Below are 16,585 nucleotides of genomic sequence, written 5' to 3'. Positions count from 1 at the left end.
TAAATACCGAACTAGGGCCGTTCTCCACGTATTACTGTAAACGTTATCGCGTTACACCGTCCATTTCAAGTACTAACGTTAGTTCCCACGATTATTAATAATCAGCTAAGAGAAAAATGCAATAGAGATTCCAGAACTGGGTTTGCAGTTCAACGTGCGTGCGGAGATTTTTCTTATCTCAAAAGGCGGAGCAAGAAAAGAACAACAAAAATACGAATATTGATAGAAAAAAAATGAAACGAAGCATTAAAGAACACAACTTTGAATGAAAACTGATAAAGACTCATAAAACCATAGCTAAAATAGGGAACTGTGGAAGAAAAGCGTCTGGAAAGTCGCACCCCTTCGTCGGTTAGCCTCCATTGAAACGTTCTCCGGACGGCTGATCCTACTAAATAGAACAACATTCCGATGATTGTCTGTTGGGACTTGGGACCTTCCCTGGGCGCTTTGAGCGTTCCTTATTAGCACTCGTCATTGTGTGAATAGCAACAGCGAAACGTCATACATCATTTGTTACTTACCGAAGGGAATATGATGATTATTCAAGATATGTCCTTGACGTCTATATAATAAGAATAAGTTTATATACATGTTAATACGTTTATATTTATAACGTTATGTAAGAACATTTTATCTGCCCAAGCAGCGAGAAAAAGTTTTCCGCTCCCTTAGAATTGGTAAAAGACTTAACGTTTAACCATATGGGTTACTTTGTTGTTTTTCGGTCGGGGTCCTTGGGCCGGTGGGCGTGGCCTTCAACCACCTGTACGAATGTAAACATGCCCGCATGACTGCCTAATGACAATGTAGCTAGCAAAGACTAGGTGCTTACTAGCTATGAAGTAGGGTTAGTTTCACCTATCGCGATCCATCTGGAAATGGGGGTTCAAAATAGCCACCTAAAATGTGCAAAATGTTTTTTTCCAAACACCACCACTGACAAGATCCGTTTCAAACGCCACAAGGGCGCCTGTAACATGTAACTCCACGGGACCCAGTATGTGTATCTCCAATCTGCTTAGCATTGAAAAGATTAGGATCTGAAAGATCTCACAGCCGGGCGTGGGTTGGTGTCTGACTGTCCCTTGAGATTTTTCTGTCTGGAAAAAGTCACAAAGAAAACAAACATCTCAATCCAGACCTTAGACATGGCTAGCTTTCAACGCCAGCACCTCATCACTAGTTTTGCCACCATTGACCTTTTGTAACGTAACGAGGTCCATTGGGAACGAATTGAATTCCACAGCCTGGGAAATACATGAACAGATTGATACTGACCGCCCACGCCCTGGTGACCTCTGACCTTACGTCTTGTGTGACAAGTTGGGCGGGACGTCCCGTTGTGGTACTCAGATCTTCATCTACTTTTAGAGGTAAGTTTGCTTGTCTTACTAGTTTGCGAAGAACCCACACAAATGCACAGCAAATGATCGCAATGATTGATGCGTTTATGATGTGCTTTTGTACGATTGAAACAGAAGTGGTCAGCTAGGGAGGCATTTTGCAGCCTATACTACTAGCCTGTCGTTGTTGTGTATGCTCGCAACTAAATTTAAATCAACAACGCTTGCTTTTTGATGCTATTCTAACGATAAGATTGGATCTAGAATTCTGTTTCTTGCAAATTCTATTGTCCTGGTATGAGTATGCCAGGCTGGCGTGTTACCTAAAAACACGTAAACACACCTGACGGCATCGCGTGACGAAAAACACGCCGATCAGTGTTGTAATGTAACCCGACCCGAGGCCATCTTGGTTCTGTGGCGTCGCGCAGACTAATCTCCAATTAAGCAGATGTTGTTGTGGAAAATGAGGGATCGTAACGTTTTATGACTGCCTTCCACCAAGGAGGTTTGATTTTCATTGCTTCCACCAAGTTATCATAATATATGAGAAGCCAAAAAATCGACGCATATTGCACCTCACGGTCTGTTCTATATAAGCCCTCATGATCAGGTAGCCGGTTGAGACAGTAAAAAGTGATTATGGTTGTTGTAATGGTTGTTGTTGTAATGGTTGTTGTAATGGTTGCTTAATAATATCTTGCCTCAGTAAAAGTTTCAGTACCATCCAATATTATAGCAACCTGCTATAGAGTAACTTTTACATGTTGTTGGGAGCAGGTCTTTTAATAACAGATCTTGGTTAATCATTTAACGTTAACGTTACCTGGTTTATTGCATGTTAGCTTGTCTAAGTGTTGTATAGGTTGGCCTTGCGGAAATCAGTTAAGTCAACACCTCTTCAGACAATCCATAGACAAATGCTGTAAAAAACAGTTTTATTAGTAGAAGAGGCGTTGCCATGTTCTACCTCTAATTTGTCATTTACATTTCATTTTATTATCATGTAAGTGGAGTCCAGGTAGAAGAATGTTTACTTATGTGACACTAATGGAGATAAAACAAACAAACGAACAAACAAACCTCCTGACAAGAGCACTAGTGTTGAACTTGTGTTTCAGCGACCCCTAAGGTTTTACCTTGATAGCTGCACAGCGTAGGGTCTATTTCCATTCTAACCAGTAGGTCACTCTGGGGTTAGGTAAGTTTCCATGATGGTTGTGTCCCCATGATGATGAGTCATCCTGTGAAAGGAGATCAGGAAATTAAAACCTTCCTTGGTTTCCCCTGTGGTTAGCTAGAGATTAAAGGTCATGTTAGATTTGTTAGCCTGGTATCCTGGCTTCCCTAGTTCGTCCTTTGGTGAAGGTAAGGGGAGCAGCCTGACTAAATTGTGCTGCCAGCCCAAGGGTTACTGCCCTCTCGGGGGAGGGGGTCAGGCTTGTCTGTCCAATAGAGACCTTGCTATTTTGAACGCACTGCAAAAGCATGTAGAGAGCTACACATATGCCTGAACATATCAATGTCACTCTATGGTAGCATGAGCAAGTTTTCATCTTCAAGCTGTTGTGCCACACCTGTGAAGCTGGTTGTTATACCGGCTATATAGATAACGTTACAGATATGCGTTTTGTAGCAGATACACTCAGCCAGGAAAACGTAACTATTTAGCCTCCTAACATCTGCTTTGAGATTTTAAGAAGTTATAGTTATACTATACTGTATACAGCTGAGTTGTAAACTATGAAACACACAGGGCCATTTATCAAAAAGCAGATGAGGAAATGAGAACTTGTTTGGTCCCCTGTGGTGACAGATTAGGTCATGGTGAGACAGACAAGGGGAAATGTTGCTTTGATCTGGTCTGTTAGGATTGGTTAGTGTTAGTGTTACATCACTTCTGTATCCTGTATTAGGGGTGAGCTGTGGTCCTGGGCTGTGCTGACAGACTGGGGTGCTGAACAACTTGTACCTGAGGCAGCTTGTACTGAAACGTTAAAGTTATCCAGGTATTGTACTATGCATGTTTGTAAGTCTGTCTTTATGCTTGTATATATTTTAGACTATTAAAAATGTTATGTTATAGCTGATACATAAACTTGTTACTTCCCATAGGGAGTGAAGTATTGTTTTTGGCTCAATGCCTGTTTGTCTGCATGTGTTTGTGAGTTCTTGCAATTCCTAATATATGCAATGCAGGTATTGTCATCCATTCTCAGTCCTGCTATTTTTGGAGCTAAATAGTATGGGTAATGGGGTGAAGTCTGCCATCCCTGACTGGCTTGTTTCTTTGTATCATGATGATTGTACCATGATCGTGCAAGTGAAGCATATATGTGGCCTTACAAAACTTTTGTACAATTGAGTTCAAACTCCATTCCAGGCAGACAATTTTGCGTGACAATGTTTTATTGATATTATACAATGATATGTATGTTTGTGTTGTATTTCAGACCTGATCACCCATCATGGGGGAGGAACACAAGAAGTATGTGATCGGGTTCTTCGTGGTGGCCGTGATCGTGATGATCATCGCGCTGGTGGCTAGCTCCTTCCAGCGCCTGGAGTCTGATGAGAGTGAGTGAAGGTTTCAAACATCTACATCTACATCTATCTACATCTATACATTACTCAACAAAACCCCGCGAGGGGCATAGCGTTGAGGATAAAGTGTCAGGGTCATGCCCAGCTGCAGCGGTGGTGGTGAAAATCCGAAAAAAAATAAACAAAATCGACGCAACAATAAATATATAAATAAGTGGGTATTAAACAAATGGTGCTATATACATGTGGCTACAGTGGGTGTTGTCCTGACTCTCTCTATGACTAAATGTTGTTACTGGGCTGGCCAAGGAACTTGGCCAACCCAGATTTGAAACTGGCTACCGATGTTGAATTGATGAGGTGTTGGGGTAGGTTATTCCAGTCGATTACCGTTCTGGGGAAGTAGCTGCTGCGATGTACTTCTGTTTTGCATGGAAGTGTAATGAATCGCTGTGAGTGACCTCTGGTGCTGTTGGTGTTGAAAGTGAGTATGTGTGCGGTGGGTATGGCAATCAGATTGTGGACTGCCTTGTACATAAGAGTGAGGCGGGCAATGTGTCTGCGTTGTTGTAGAGTGGCCCATCCTAGGGAGTGTTGTAGTGAGATGTTACTGACAGTGTAGTTGTAATTACCTGTGACAAAACGTGCAGCTTTCCTCTGTACGGATTCTATCTTGGTGGCTAGGGTGTTGGACTGAGCATTGTGTAGTGTGTGTGGATCCCAGACTGTGGAAGCATATTCAAGTTTAGGGCGGACTAATGATGTATAAGCCTTCTCTCTTACCTCTTTACTTGCCCCCCTTATATTTCTCACGAACAGTTTGATGTCATAATGTGTTATTAGATCGTTCTCACTCTCTTTACGTAATGGCATACGTGATAATGACCTAACATGGCTAACATGATGTAAAACAAGTATGGATTTTAACTGCGCAAAGTTTTTCAAACTGTTTTCATTCATTATATTGTAATGAGTGGAATTGTAACAAGTTTATGAGTATGTTGAAAAAGAATTTGTAATAAGGACGAAATTCGGGTTGTGTTGCCCGCGAGATCCTTACCGCATAAAATCATCATCATCATATTAAAGCTTGTTGAAGTACCAGTACCTTATGCCAACCCACAAAAGGAACAGACAATATACGAGCTACAAGCTTCAATCTGTTCTTTCGGAGACTGTTTCCCGGGCCTGCACAGGCTAGCTCCTCAGCTCCAAGGCCCAAGGAAATTTTGTCACAGTGCATGTATTTTGTAACAAGTACAAGACAGTATAGTAACTGTTGTCTTAGTTAAAGTGGTTAGAGAGAAAATATTGACATTTCAGTTAGCTATTCTAAGAATCTTCCTGTGATCCAAATTAACCATGATGTAGAAGTTGTGACACCTGCTGTTTTTGCTACCAATGAATGTCCCTTAATTTTTTGGAATAAACAGTAAGATCTTGGAGGATTGATAGATGTTTCTTGTGTTCCCAGTCGGTATTGCGTACGACACCATACAGAAGCACCTGGGCTCGGATGTGAAGGAGGAAGGCCTGCACACCGGACCGGTCGGCTACAGGTTTATCAAGTTTCCTTCTGTCTTCAAGACACTGGAGTACGCTGGCCTCACCTGCTTAAACAAGGTAAGATGTCCATGGATCTTTAAGACATTAGCACAGTCATGTCGCCTGTCTTAGGCAAAGTTTCCTTCAATCTTCAAGTCTTCTGAGAACAGTAGTCTTCTAATATTCAAGTATCTCACCTGTATTAATAAAGTAAAGTTTCCTTCTGTCCTCAAGGCTTATCTTCAACATTTTTAGTTATCTCACCTGTCTTAGCAAGGTAAAGTTCCTCTTAAGACTTTGGAGTACAAGACTTAGTTGCCATACGGTGGTAAGATCTCAAGCTAACTTGAGTCCAAACATCCTTCATTTTATGTCATGGTTTAAGAAAATCTAATAACTGTAAACAGTTCTTGATTTAAATATTTTGCTTTTTCCTAAAATTTTTTGTCATAATGTGCGATACTGGGTAATTTGAAACATGCAGCAACATGTTGTTACAGGATGGAGTTCCCATAGTGCTTGATGTGGCGTTCCAGTATCTGGCTCGACCCTCGGACCTGAACAGGATCGTGACGGAGTTCAGGGATCATGACAATTATGTCACTGTGCTGAGGAACGTTGGTATGTATTTATGCATATTTCTGTATGTGTCGTCAAATGGCCGAATGGTTGGGATAGCAGACACGGGGTCACAGGTTCAACTCCTGGCATTCCTGGATACACCTTGTGTCCTTGGGAAAGGCACTTGACATAACTTTCATAACTTCACCCAGGTGTAAAATGGGTACCTTAGGGCCAATTTACACACAGCTTGTCTAGATATCTGGACTGCAGATATCTGCCAGGCGACAGCTTTTTTCTGTGTCTAAACAGGAATTTTATGGTCTTAATGAGGGTTTTTTTAGATGTCGGGAAAATTTCAGCCGACCACTCTGAAGCATTCGCCCGACAACTCAGCGGGAGTCCCCGACCGCTCCAGCCGGACGTCTAAACAGAATGTGTCGCGTAGTAGACATCTGGAGGTCGGGGTTCACGCTAGTTTGCATATTTGGCGGGCGATAAAGCGGGAAAACTTCTTTTTTTTTTTTTTTTTTTTTTTCTTTCTTTCTTTATTCAAGAAAATATAGAAATACAGATAAACAGAAGTATACATGATAAACAAAAAAACTACATAAAAAGTAAGGACAGATACGTGCCTTTTTGACGAGATAAGGGTACAACAAAACACTGAACCAAGAATAACAAACTTAAATTGTAACAGTTGACAGAACGTAAAGAACAATAAGAACTTAATCCATACATAAAGTTCCCCACTTACCCCGATGCTTCTCCAGCTTCCCCCTCCGAGATGCAATAAGAAACTCTGTCTTTTGATAGAAAGATACTAATTTTTTGAAAGATCGCAGATGTAAACATTTAAATCGCCTGGACCGAAAGATAAAGACTTTGCCCAGTAAAATGATGATATTTTTTAAAGGAGATGTATTTAAGGACAGTTCACCAAAAATAACCATAAAAGACGTTAAATCTAAAGTTAGACCGATTTCATGGGTCAACCAATTTTCCACTTCAATCCAGAAAGCAATAACATGAACACACTCCCAAAAGACATGTACATAGGTTTCCTCATCATTATTGCAAAAAGAGCAGGAATTCGACTCAGTCAAATTCCAGGTTCGAAGAATTTTGTTGCAGGGCAAAAACTTATAAATCAAACGGTATTGAAAGTACCTCAAACTTGGGTCAATAGTAGATTTGATGATATTTGTAAAGACCATTTTCCAAGGCACATGTGCATCAAAATAGTCAAACCAAGATAGTCTAATTTTGTGCGCCACAGTAATTTGATTATTGGATACAAGAAAATAATTATACACGGCTTTGTTTATCTTACCATTTTTTAACCAATCGTAGTTCTTTTGAAATATCATGCATACTAAATTCTTTGTATGTTCCCTGCTAAGCAAATTCTTCCATTTCGACGGAATGGCGGATATGATCTGCTGATAACGTAGTTGATCACAAATATTCGGGTACATTAAACAGAATTCATGGTACGACATCAGAAGGCCGTCATTAGATAGTAAGTCATTAACAAAGATAATATTTCTATTCAACATAGCAGTTAAGAAAATAGGTTTATTATCAATAACAATATTTGAATTATTCCAGAGTATTTGTTGTCTAACCCCACCTGGCGACGTGGGTTCCAAATGTTGAAATTCGTACCAGGCATCAAGAACTTGAGATAGAAATCTTGTAAGATTTAGACTTGTGACGGAGAGCAGATGAAAAAAGGGTAGTAAACTCAAACGAAGGCGGGGGTGAGAAATTATAGACCACGAAACGAACCACTCAGGATGAAAATACAATTTTGGCACCCATGACGCTTTCATTGTTTTATCATATATTCGCAAATTTCTCAAATTTAAACCCCCATTTTCAACCGAGTTATACAATACTTTACGTGCAACTCTTTCAGGGCCATCGTTCCAAATGAAGGAAAAAATTTTCTTCTCACACCTTTTGAAAAACATGTCATCCGGCGATGGCAAAACTTGAAATAAATTAGTAAACTGGGAAACCACCAAAGAATTAACAATGGTAATTTTACCATATAATGATAGGGATTTACCTTTCCAAGGGCGCAGTACGGTATCCAACCCATCTAGTCGGGGTTCAATATTTACATTAACAATACTATTCATGTCGATAGGAATATGAACACCTAATATGTCGACTCCACCATCAACCCACTGTAAAGGTAAGTGCGTAGGAAGACGGAAATTAGAAAACTTCAAACAACCTAATCGCAAAATTTTACATTTGTCTGCATTTAAGTAAAGGCCAGAAATATCTGAGAAATGTTCCAGATCGGACAACAGGGCGTAAAATGACTCAAGATTTGGTTCGAAAGGAAAATTTGAATCGTCAGCATATTGAGAAACTTTAGAGCATTTACCCTTAACGTTTAAACCCCGAATAGAATTGTTAGATCTAATCTTGATCGCGAGAATCTCCACTGCCATTCTTAGCATCAAGGACCATTTGTTCTCAAACGGACGACGGACTTCTTTCGTGATGCCAGCTCGTTCGGTGGATTGGCCCTCCCCCCTCCGCCACGACAAGGGCAGCGAGTAGGAACGCAGCGTTGATTATGACCGGTCGCTGTCGTCTTCCCCGGTACCTCAAACGCCTCTTACGCTCAACCCTTGCTTGCTGCCTCATGTTTAGCCACACGCGAGTCAGATAAAGAAAGAATACCATATTCATCATGACGAAAAGCACAGGCGGTTCTCCCGCCATTTTGAAACGCGCGCTAAAGGTTAAATAGGGTCACGAGTGCAATCAGCGCGCTGCGTGAGTCCTGCGGTACTTCCTGTCGGTATGTATAAATGCATCCAGATATCTAAGGCTCAGATGTCGGCGGATTTTTAGATATCTGAAAAAACTCTGTATAAATTGGGCCTAACTTCCGTTGGGGAGGCAAAAGGTGGTGGAAGGAGGGGGATTTGCTCTGCCTTCCTGAATACCATGCCCGAGACACAGTGCAATGTGCAACAGCGTGGCTCCTAGCTGCATTTGAAATTAGCACTAGTCAGTATTGCCCTGAGGAAGGTGACAGACAGTCACCAAAACAAACATCAGCTACTATGTTATCCAATAATTTACCACCTGATGAAGCTATTCACAAGAAATTTAAAAATGAAAGTTAACTTAATGCGTTTGTTTTTCCCACAGGTGAGGCGGCGCTGCACGAGGCCTGCAGCCAGTTCAACACGTCCGAGTTCCAGTCGGCGAGAGCTCTCTTCACGGAGAAGGTTCGGGAAACGCTGAGTCTCAGGTTCAACGACCTCAGCTCTGACATCACAGACTTGCAGGTACATAGCTGTCCACCCCCATTTACAAAATAGTTCCTTCCAAAAGGATATATAATTGTAGCACCCTTCGTTCCAAATGTATTTTTAGTATCATTTTCCACACAAAATTAATTACAACCTTGACTGAGTGTGTAAATTACATGCTAGCAGCTCCATTGCTTTGGCCCTATTCCCCAGAAAAGAAATATTGCTTACAAGTTGCAAGCTTGCAGCAGTAAGATACAAATGCCTGCACCTCACCTGCGATCAAAAAGTTGCTGTGACTGAGTGTGAGTCTTTTGTGTTTATCATAAACAAGTGAGGAAGGAGGAAAAAATTGATATTCACAAAACTTCATAATACTATACGTGTATAACAGGTATAGCCAACTTTAAAGTTTATCTTTTTAGTCTACTCACAACGTAGTATTTGTCCAGCACTATGGATTAATGTTTAAGAGCTACAGATTGAAGTTGTTTATCTTGAATTTTGTTAACTTTTCCTTGATCCTCTCATACAAAGGGCCCTGTAAGTAGAGTATTTAGCATTGTGATATTAGAAATGAAGCTTGTGTTCTGTCTATGGCAGGTGAATAACATTGCTCGTCCCAGTGAGTATGAATCTGCCGTCAGAGACAAGGAGGCGGCGCGTGAAAATATTCAGGTTCGCTTCGATCGTCGGGTGTTGTTGGATGTGGATGTGGATGTGTGCATTTGTCAATGTAAACCACAAGGGAGGTTAAGTTGAATCAGGCCTGTCTCCAGTTTTACGTTTTGTTTGGGAGAAAACGGAACAAACTCCTGTAGTCACTCATCATTTAAAAAAGCATGTTCATAAGGATTTAGGGCCTGAAATGTGAAAGTATTCAGCACAATGACCTAATTTGACTAGTCTCTAATGAATATGGCATCCCCTTTGGTTTGACATTGACAAGCACATATGGAGAAGAGGAGGGTTCTTCATGTACTACAATCTCGATGTGTTGTGAAAAAAAGCACAGTTTTGTTTGGCTAAAACTGAATGTGAAATACATGCAAAACTAAATGAAAACTATATTTAACGGAAACTTATGCAGAGAAATGAAATTGAGTGATCATTGCTTTCAACAAAATTTAATACAGATTCCTTTGCTAGCATTGCAGCATACGAAAAGTAGTTCAAAGCTTGTGAAAGTTTTCTTTAAGAACCTTTGAATCCTTGAACCTTGAAAGAAATTCATGCTCCAAAAGTTGAAAAGCATGCTAACATTTTTAAGTTACTTTTGTTGTAACATTGAGTTGATGTAAAGCCCAGGGCACATTGAAAACACATTTTTGGTGATATGTATCCCCCTGGTAAAATAGATAAACAAACAAACAAATGACAACATTGTTATTTGTAGTACATGAGGACCTGTCCTATTTCTCCAACCCTCTCTCTATCTCTCTGGTGTTGGTTCTGCATGCAGTGTGTTAACTCCTCCTTATCTAGGTCAATGACATTACGAGACCTCCTGCTTACGAAAGTGCCGTTCGCGACAAGGAAGCCGCTCGGGAAAACATCCAGGTAACGTTTGACACGGTATCCTCACGTTGAAGATGCGTCTGATTGGCTGGCATCATGATCGTCATCAAATGTTTCATCCAATCCCATGACAGCATGATACACTGTCCACTGATTCTGAACTAATTCTTGCTTGATAAGTAATTTGCGCTGCTCTGATTAAACTTTTGTTGCATCAGAAGCTGAACAATGAAGAGGATCAACAACAATTAACTTTTCTTAATTACATTTCACCTAATATTTTAACATTTTCTAAGTCCCATCATCCTTAACCTGCCTGCCTAAAGTACTTAACTTTCAGCTATTACTAATGCTACCAATAGCACAATGTACTTTTCCTTCCTGATTTTTATTTTCAAATCCTACTTTTCAATAAATATTTCTTTAGACTTTACACAGTTTCTATAACTGTTAGATGTATGAATGTGTAACTGTCTTTGTAAACCCATGGGGTGGTAACAATGTGGTAATGTGACTTAAAAAGCTGACATGTGATCAGGTTGACCCTTTAAAAATGTCACATTGCTTACAAACCATTCCACCTCATGATTGGATTACGTTGACTGATGCACAATTTTAACCTTCTTCCTGCTGCCTAATCTTAGCAGGCTAAAGGTTAAGTCATGTCACATTAAAAGAAACAATGTGAAGGCAGTGATAATGCAACGATGTACATGTATTTCTAAATGTCAGGTTGCAGAGAACGAGCGCCCCCGGCTGCTGACCCAGGCCAGGACCTCCAGGAGAGAGGCGGAGACTCAGGCTCAGATCGCCATCGACAAGGCGCAGTCTGACGCCAGGATAGCCATCAGCAGGTCAGAGGGCACACAGGTCAAGGGTCATGGGCAGGGCAGGGGGCATGGGAGGTCACTGTAGTTCATAGAAAGGTCAGAGTTTAACCAGAAGTAAGATCAAGTTCAGCTCTTGAGCCTTTGGCTTATTTAGGGTTAGTCCAAGCTTAGCTAGCTTTCTGAAAGACTACTAAAAGGTTTTGTTTTGTTTTAGAAGTCTGTCATTCTTAGTTTTAAAGTTGGTCAAGTGTTGAAAGGAGTTAAAACAATTTGACAAATATAGAGTGTTTTATTGCCCAATTCTGGAATATATATTTTAGATGTTTCAATTTCCTTGGTTTTACCTTTTGATCTACTCTGTATCTAAGTCAAACTTGGTACCAGAAGGCTATGTCAGCAGAGAAGGAGGGAACTCAAAACTGGGTATACAGCTCTTGATTGATTTTTTTTATTTAATAAATGAACATATGAACGAATATGACTTGTTCCCTTCCGCCAGAGCGGAGGCAGAGGCAGCGGCCATCCTGAATGAGTACGAGACGGAGGCTGACACCTACGCCACCATCATCCAGCGTCAGGGCCTCACCACAGAGGGCTTCCTGGCTTACATGGGTGTACGAGCTATCAGTAAGTATACAAACCTTACAGCCTTCAGTCCCTTAAGCTTATAGGCATCTGTCCCCAACTCAAACCCTACGGCACTATTATCCAGCGTCAGGGCCTCATCACAGAGGGCTTCCTGGCCTACATGGGTGTACGAGCTATCAGTAAGTAACGATCTGTCCCTTAACCTATGAGGCATCCATCCCAAAACCAAACCCTACGTTACGATCATTCAGGCCTCATCACGGAGGGCTTTTTGGCTGGGGGTACGTGCTATCAGTAACTATATAAACCTTACAGCCTCGAGTCCCTTAAGCTTATAGGCATCTGTCCCCAACTCAAACCCTACGCCACCATTATCCAGCGTCAGGGCCTCATCACGGAGGGCTTCCTGGCCTACATGGGTGTACGAGCTATCAGTAAGTAAACCATCTTTCCCCTGATATGTAGTAGGCTTCCATCCCTTAAAATAGCCCCAACCCTCACTGTATGCTACAATCATCCAGTGTCAGGGCCTCACCATGGAGGGCTTCCTGGCCTACATGGGTGTGCGAGCTATCAGTAAGTAAACCATCTGTCCCTTAACCTAGTAGGCATCCCAACCCTACCCTACAATGGTAGACAAGGCGAGGGATTTCTGACTTAAATGAGTGTACAAGCTATCAGTAAGTATCTGCGTTGTGTATAACGATATAGCTGGTATAACCACCCTTCGGTGAACATGCCAGCTTTGCAGGCATGCGGCGTGGCAGCAACTGGTTATACTACACTGAATCATCTGTCACACCTAGCCTTTGCACATCTAGCTGTAAAAGTCGTTTGAAGCTGTCTTGTTTAATTCCGAGACTGATGTTGGTGTTTATTTCCTTCCAGGTTCCTCCAAGAACCCCGTGTACGCAGGTGTGAAGGCGCCGGCTAAGACAGCATACCTGGGAGAAACACCGTGACATGGTCCCCTCTCATACCTCTTGTACTCATTTATATGTATACATATTGTAACTTCCGTTACCGTTTGAACTAAGACGTTTCTGACATTAAGATTTGCCACATAAAAGGTGCCAAACTTTTCTTTTTGATTTAAAACGACTTAAAACTTTTCTCTTTGATTTAAAAACGACAGTTTGGTACCCTATATGTGGCATATCTTAATGTCAGAAACGTCTAACTTCAAACGATACCGGAAGTTACAAAACGTGTACATATAAATGAGAACGAGCGATACATGTACCTCTTTGACCCTGTTCATATTAAGCCTATCGTAAGAAAAGTTACCCAGCTAATTTAGCCAGATATGAACGCAAATTAACCGGCTAAATAAGGGTTTTAGCAGGGTATGCCCAATCGTGAGGCGGATTCAATTTGCCCTGCTAAAACCCTTATTTAGCCGGTTAATTTGCTTTCATATCAGGCTAAAATAGCCGTCTAAATGAGCCAGGTAACATTTTTATTTGATTCAACTGGCTATGAAAGGCTTAATGTGAACAGGGTCTTGGACATACCAGGGTTTTTTGTACTTAATGAATTTGTCCCACAACTTCTGAGGAGAAGGAATTTATTGTTGTACATAATGTAAGTTTTATGGTGGGGTCGTTCTTATAAAGAATTTATATTTCCACACTTCTATACTAACAGCAAAAGCTGATATGCAATATTCTACATGTGAATGCATAAATTTTGTAAGAATCTGACATTTTTGGAAGAGAGGTGTTAGATAATCGTTTGTATTTTGTGATTAGGCTGGTATTCTTTGTATTTTTGTCAATGTCCCAATTTGGCTTTCTTATCATTGCACTTGCATACATTACTTGGAATGATCACTTTGAAAACTATTTTAGATTGCGCCTTTTTACTAATACATGTAACAGATGTTTGCTGAGTAGAAAACTAATCATATCACCAAAACATTTGTATAAGAAATTAGAGAATGAATAACATATTTTTTATAGATGCAGTTAAAACATAACACCTCTAGCATGTCATAAATATGTACTTTTATACCATCTTACACTTCATTACATTGAAATATCATCTTTAGGAGATGGTTAAGTATAGCACGGCAGCAATATTAGTGAAAAACTCCTCTGCCTTCCCTTGGAACAATGTTTGAATGTGAAACGATGTACATTATTGTTGACATGCATTCTGTGACAAATTGAGTGTACAGATATTGAATAAACTGTGGAACAATCAAGTCTGTCAACCAAGTAACCTTCATTTGTTAGAACTCAGGAAGAAGCAAACTGGAAATGTTACATGGTTTTTTAATGATTGAATAAAAATCAATTCTTGTCCTGCATATTTTGTTTTCAAAGTCATTATCTGCACTATCATCTAAGTTCAAATGTGTGCAGAAAATAGTTATCTGAGAACGCTTATTTATAGTTTAAAACAATATTTATCACTCAAAACAGGATGTATACATTTTTGGAAAGCCATTGCAACCACAATATAATTAGCCTGTGTTTACACAAGAGGTTAATGGCGGTTACAGGACCGGCCGGCCACTGGGAGCGCAATTTGTCAGGCTACAATATAATGTCCTGTACCGGGATTAAAGTTTCATACATATTTTCTTTGATTTATCTTAAGTCTTTTCGGCTAACAAGAGACTAGACTAGAACAGCTTAACGGGATTGTTGATAAACGCTCTTAAAGATACAAGACTACGTGAATAGTTTTATCAGCTGTAGGTTGATATATCACTGAACTCGGACGAGGGGGCTTCTAAATCAATCATCACATTTGGGACCGCATCCTTTGTACTGCAGCAGCGACACCTACCTGCAGTACCAAGCAGAACCAGTCAAAATCGCCAGTAGGATGGTGAATTTCGACGGTCGAACAACACGTCAGCTAGGTAGAAACGCTTGGTTGTGTTGAAACAAGGTTATGTAGTCTATACAACCTCCTTGTTTGAAAGAAGAAAAGAAAACGTTTACCCATGGCCAGTTCTGCGTGACAGTTTCCATTTCAAAAGCGGAGTTCAGTCGCGGGAGTCGCCCCTCAACCAGTGAAAAACCAGGGACCATTTTTAGGCACCCAGGCTATTCTCAATGCTATGGAATAGTGGGATATGGTGCCGTCATCTGGGAGCCGTACACCACCCGTACTATTACCCAGTGGAACGGTTGTGTCTTCTTTCACCGTTGAGACTTTCCGTGCCAGGATGGAGGCCTGCTCACCCTAACAACAGCCCTCCCTCCTCGTCCTTGGTGGGGTCATTTGGGGGTAATAAAGAAGAAGAAAAATATTAATCATCATAGGTCAATTATCACAGGTCAGTTGCAACAGTAACAACAGCAACTCAGGTATGTATATGGCGGCGTGTTTGGCCATCGCTGTGACGGAAACGCCCACACGGACATTACATACTGGCTGCGAACCTCCTCCACGATTCTTGTCTGCCTGGTGAAGACCGAACGATTCCGCAGGAACCCCCCGAGTTTGAGGGTTCAACGTCATCAACTACAAACAACTAGTTCAACTTGTGGACATTGTTGTTCAAGTCAAGGTAGTTTTAGTTCTCTTTTCTAAGGCTGTCCCGTGTTTGAAAGTGGGGGTAGACTAATCGGTGGCAATGACAGTATCCAAAGGGCAAAAGCAGTATTATTGTCCACCGAGCCAATAATACTGTTTTTGCCCTCTGGAAACAGACATTGCCACCGATAGATCTGCATTGGAGATAAGGTATAGACGCCACGAAAGATGTGTACCCAAACGTTACTATTTCTGGGTCTCCAAGAAGATGTTAGCTTCTATCATGAATAGAAATTTAGCTTTTGTTTATCAAGTTCACATGGACGTATGGGCTGTGATGCTAGGTTGAAATTATCCGAGCTGAGAAGCCAAACATAGGCTAACATCTCCGATAATGGACACTCATTTTCTCACCAGTCAATGACCCTGGTCTGTAACGTACGTTGGGTGTGGTAGCTTTTGATAGATGGCCATTCGCGACGCTATCCTTTTTTTACACGTGAATGGAGTTACGTTTTAAAGACTAGTGTCATGATCTGGGATGATGTTCTGACGTGCCATGGCATACAACATGCGTGATATTTGACACTTTATGCATGTTTATGACGCTATTGGCCGACAAGTATCAGTAGTGTTTCTCTAGTAACTGTCATGTCAAACTTACAAACTGGTATTTGCGCCCGAACACGTCCATTTTACATTGTGAAGCGGTGACATTGATTGGTATATGCTTTGTAGCGTTAATAATCATCAACAATAATGGCCTTTGTATACAGAGCACATCGTAGAGGTAATAACGCTTTGAACAAAAGCTAGCCTGGCGTCCAGCCTCCAGCTTTGGTCCGCTCCCAACGTCGCTACCTGGCTAGCAAGGCTG

General features: G+C 41.1%; 1 protein-coding gene across 2 annotated transcripts; it reads left to right on the top strand.

Annotated features, from left to right (window-relative positions):
• The first annotated feature begins 1,013 nt into the window (after nucleotides 1–1,013).
• LOC136449244 (uncharacterized) lies at nucleotides 1,014–14,527 on the top strand. 2 transcript variants are annotated; one of them, XM_066449164.1, is made up of 10 exons: nucleotides 1,014–1,376; nucleotides 3,263–3,355; nucleotides 3,800–3,923; nucleotides 5,365–5,513; nucleotides 5,936–6,056; nucleotides 9,177–9,316; nucleotides 10,766–10,840; nucleotides 11,531–11,652; nucleotides 12,128–12,255; nucleotides 13,105–14,527. In XM_066449164.1, the coding sequence occupies exons 3-10, from the start codon at nucleotides 3,815–3,817 to the stop codon at nucleotides 13,176–13,178; spliced, it is 918 nt and encodes a 305-aa protein (XP_066305261.1). In that variant the 5' UTR covers nucleotides 1,014–1,376; nucleotides 3,263–3,355; nucleotides 3,800–3,814; the 3' UTR covers nucleotides 13,179–14,527. The 2 variants fall into 2 exon arrangements, with proteins under 2 accessions (XP_066305261.1, XP_066305260.1); XM_066449163.1 differs by lacking the exon at nucleotides 10,766–10,840 and adding an exon at nucleotides 9,884–9,958 and having other exon boundaries at nucleotides 1,027–1,376.
• The last annotated feature ends 2,058 nt before the right edge of the window (nucleotides 14,528–16,585 follow it).

The sequence above is a fragment of the Branchiostoma lanceolatum genome, chromosome 15 (genome assembly GCF_035083965.1).
Source record: "Branchiostoma lanceolatum isolate klBraLanc5 chromosome 15, klBraLanc5.hap2, whole genome shotgun sequence".
Classification (NCBI taxonomy): Eukaryota; Metazoa; Chordata; class Leptocardii; order Amphioxiformes; family Branchiostomatidae; genus Branchiostoma; species Branchiostoma lanceolatum.
This window is presented reverse-complemented; position numbering and strand designations above follow the sequence as displayed.

What these genes read in the sequence shown, in the direction of transcription:
- LOC136449244 (XM_066449164.1), top strand. Translation starts at nt 3,815, where the DNA reads ATGGGGGAGGAACACAAGAAGTATGTGATCGGGTTCTTCGTGGTGGCC. An exon ending in CACTGTGCTGAGGAACGTTG is followed by an intron (nt 6,057 to 9,176) that starts GTATGTATTTAT and finishes TTTTTCCCACAG; the next exon opens with GTGAGGCGGCGCTGCACGAG. An exon ending in CATGGGTGTACGAGCTATCA is followed by an intron (nt 12,256 to 13,104) that starts GTAAGTATACAA and finishes ATTTCCTTCCAG; the next exon opens with GTTCCTCCAAGAACCCCGTG.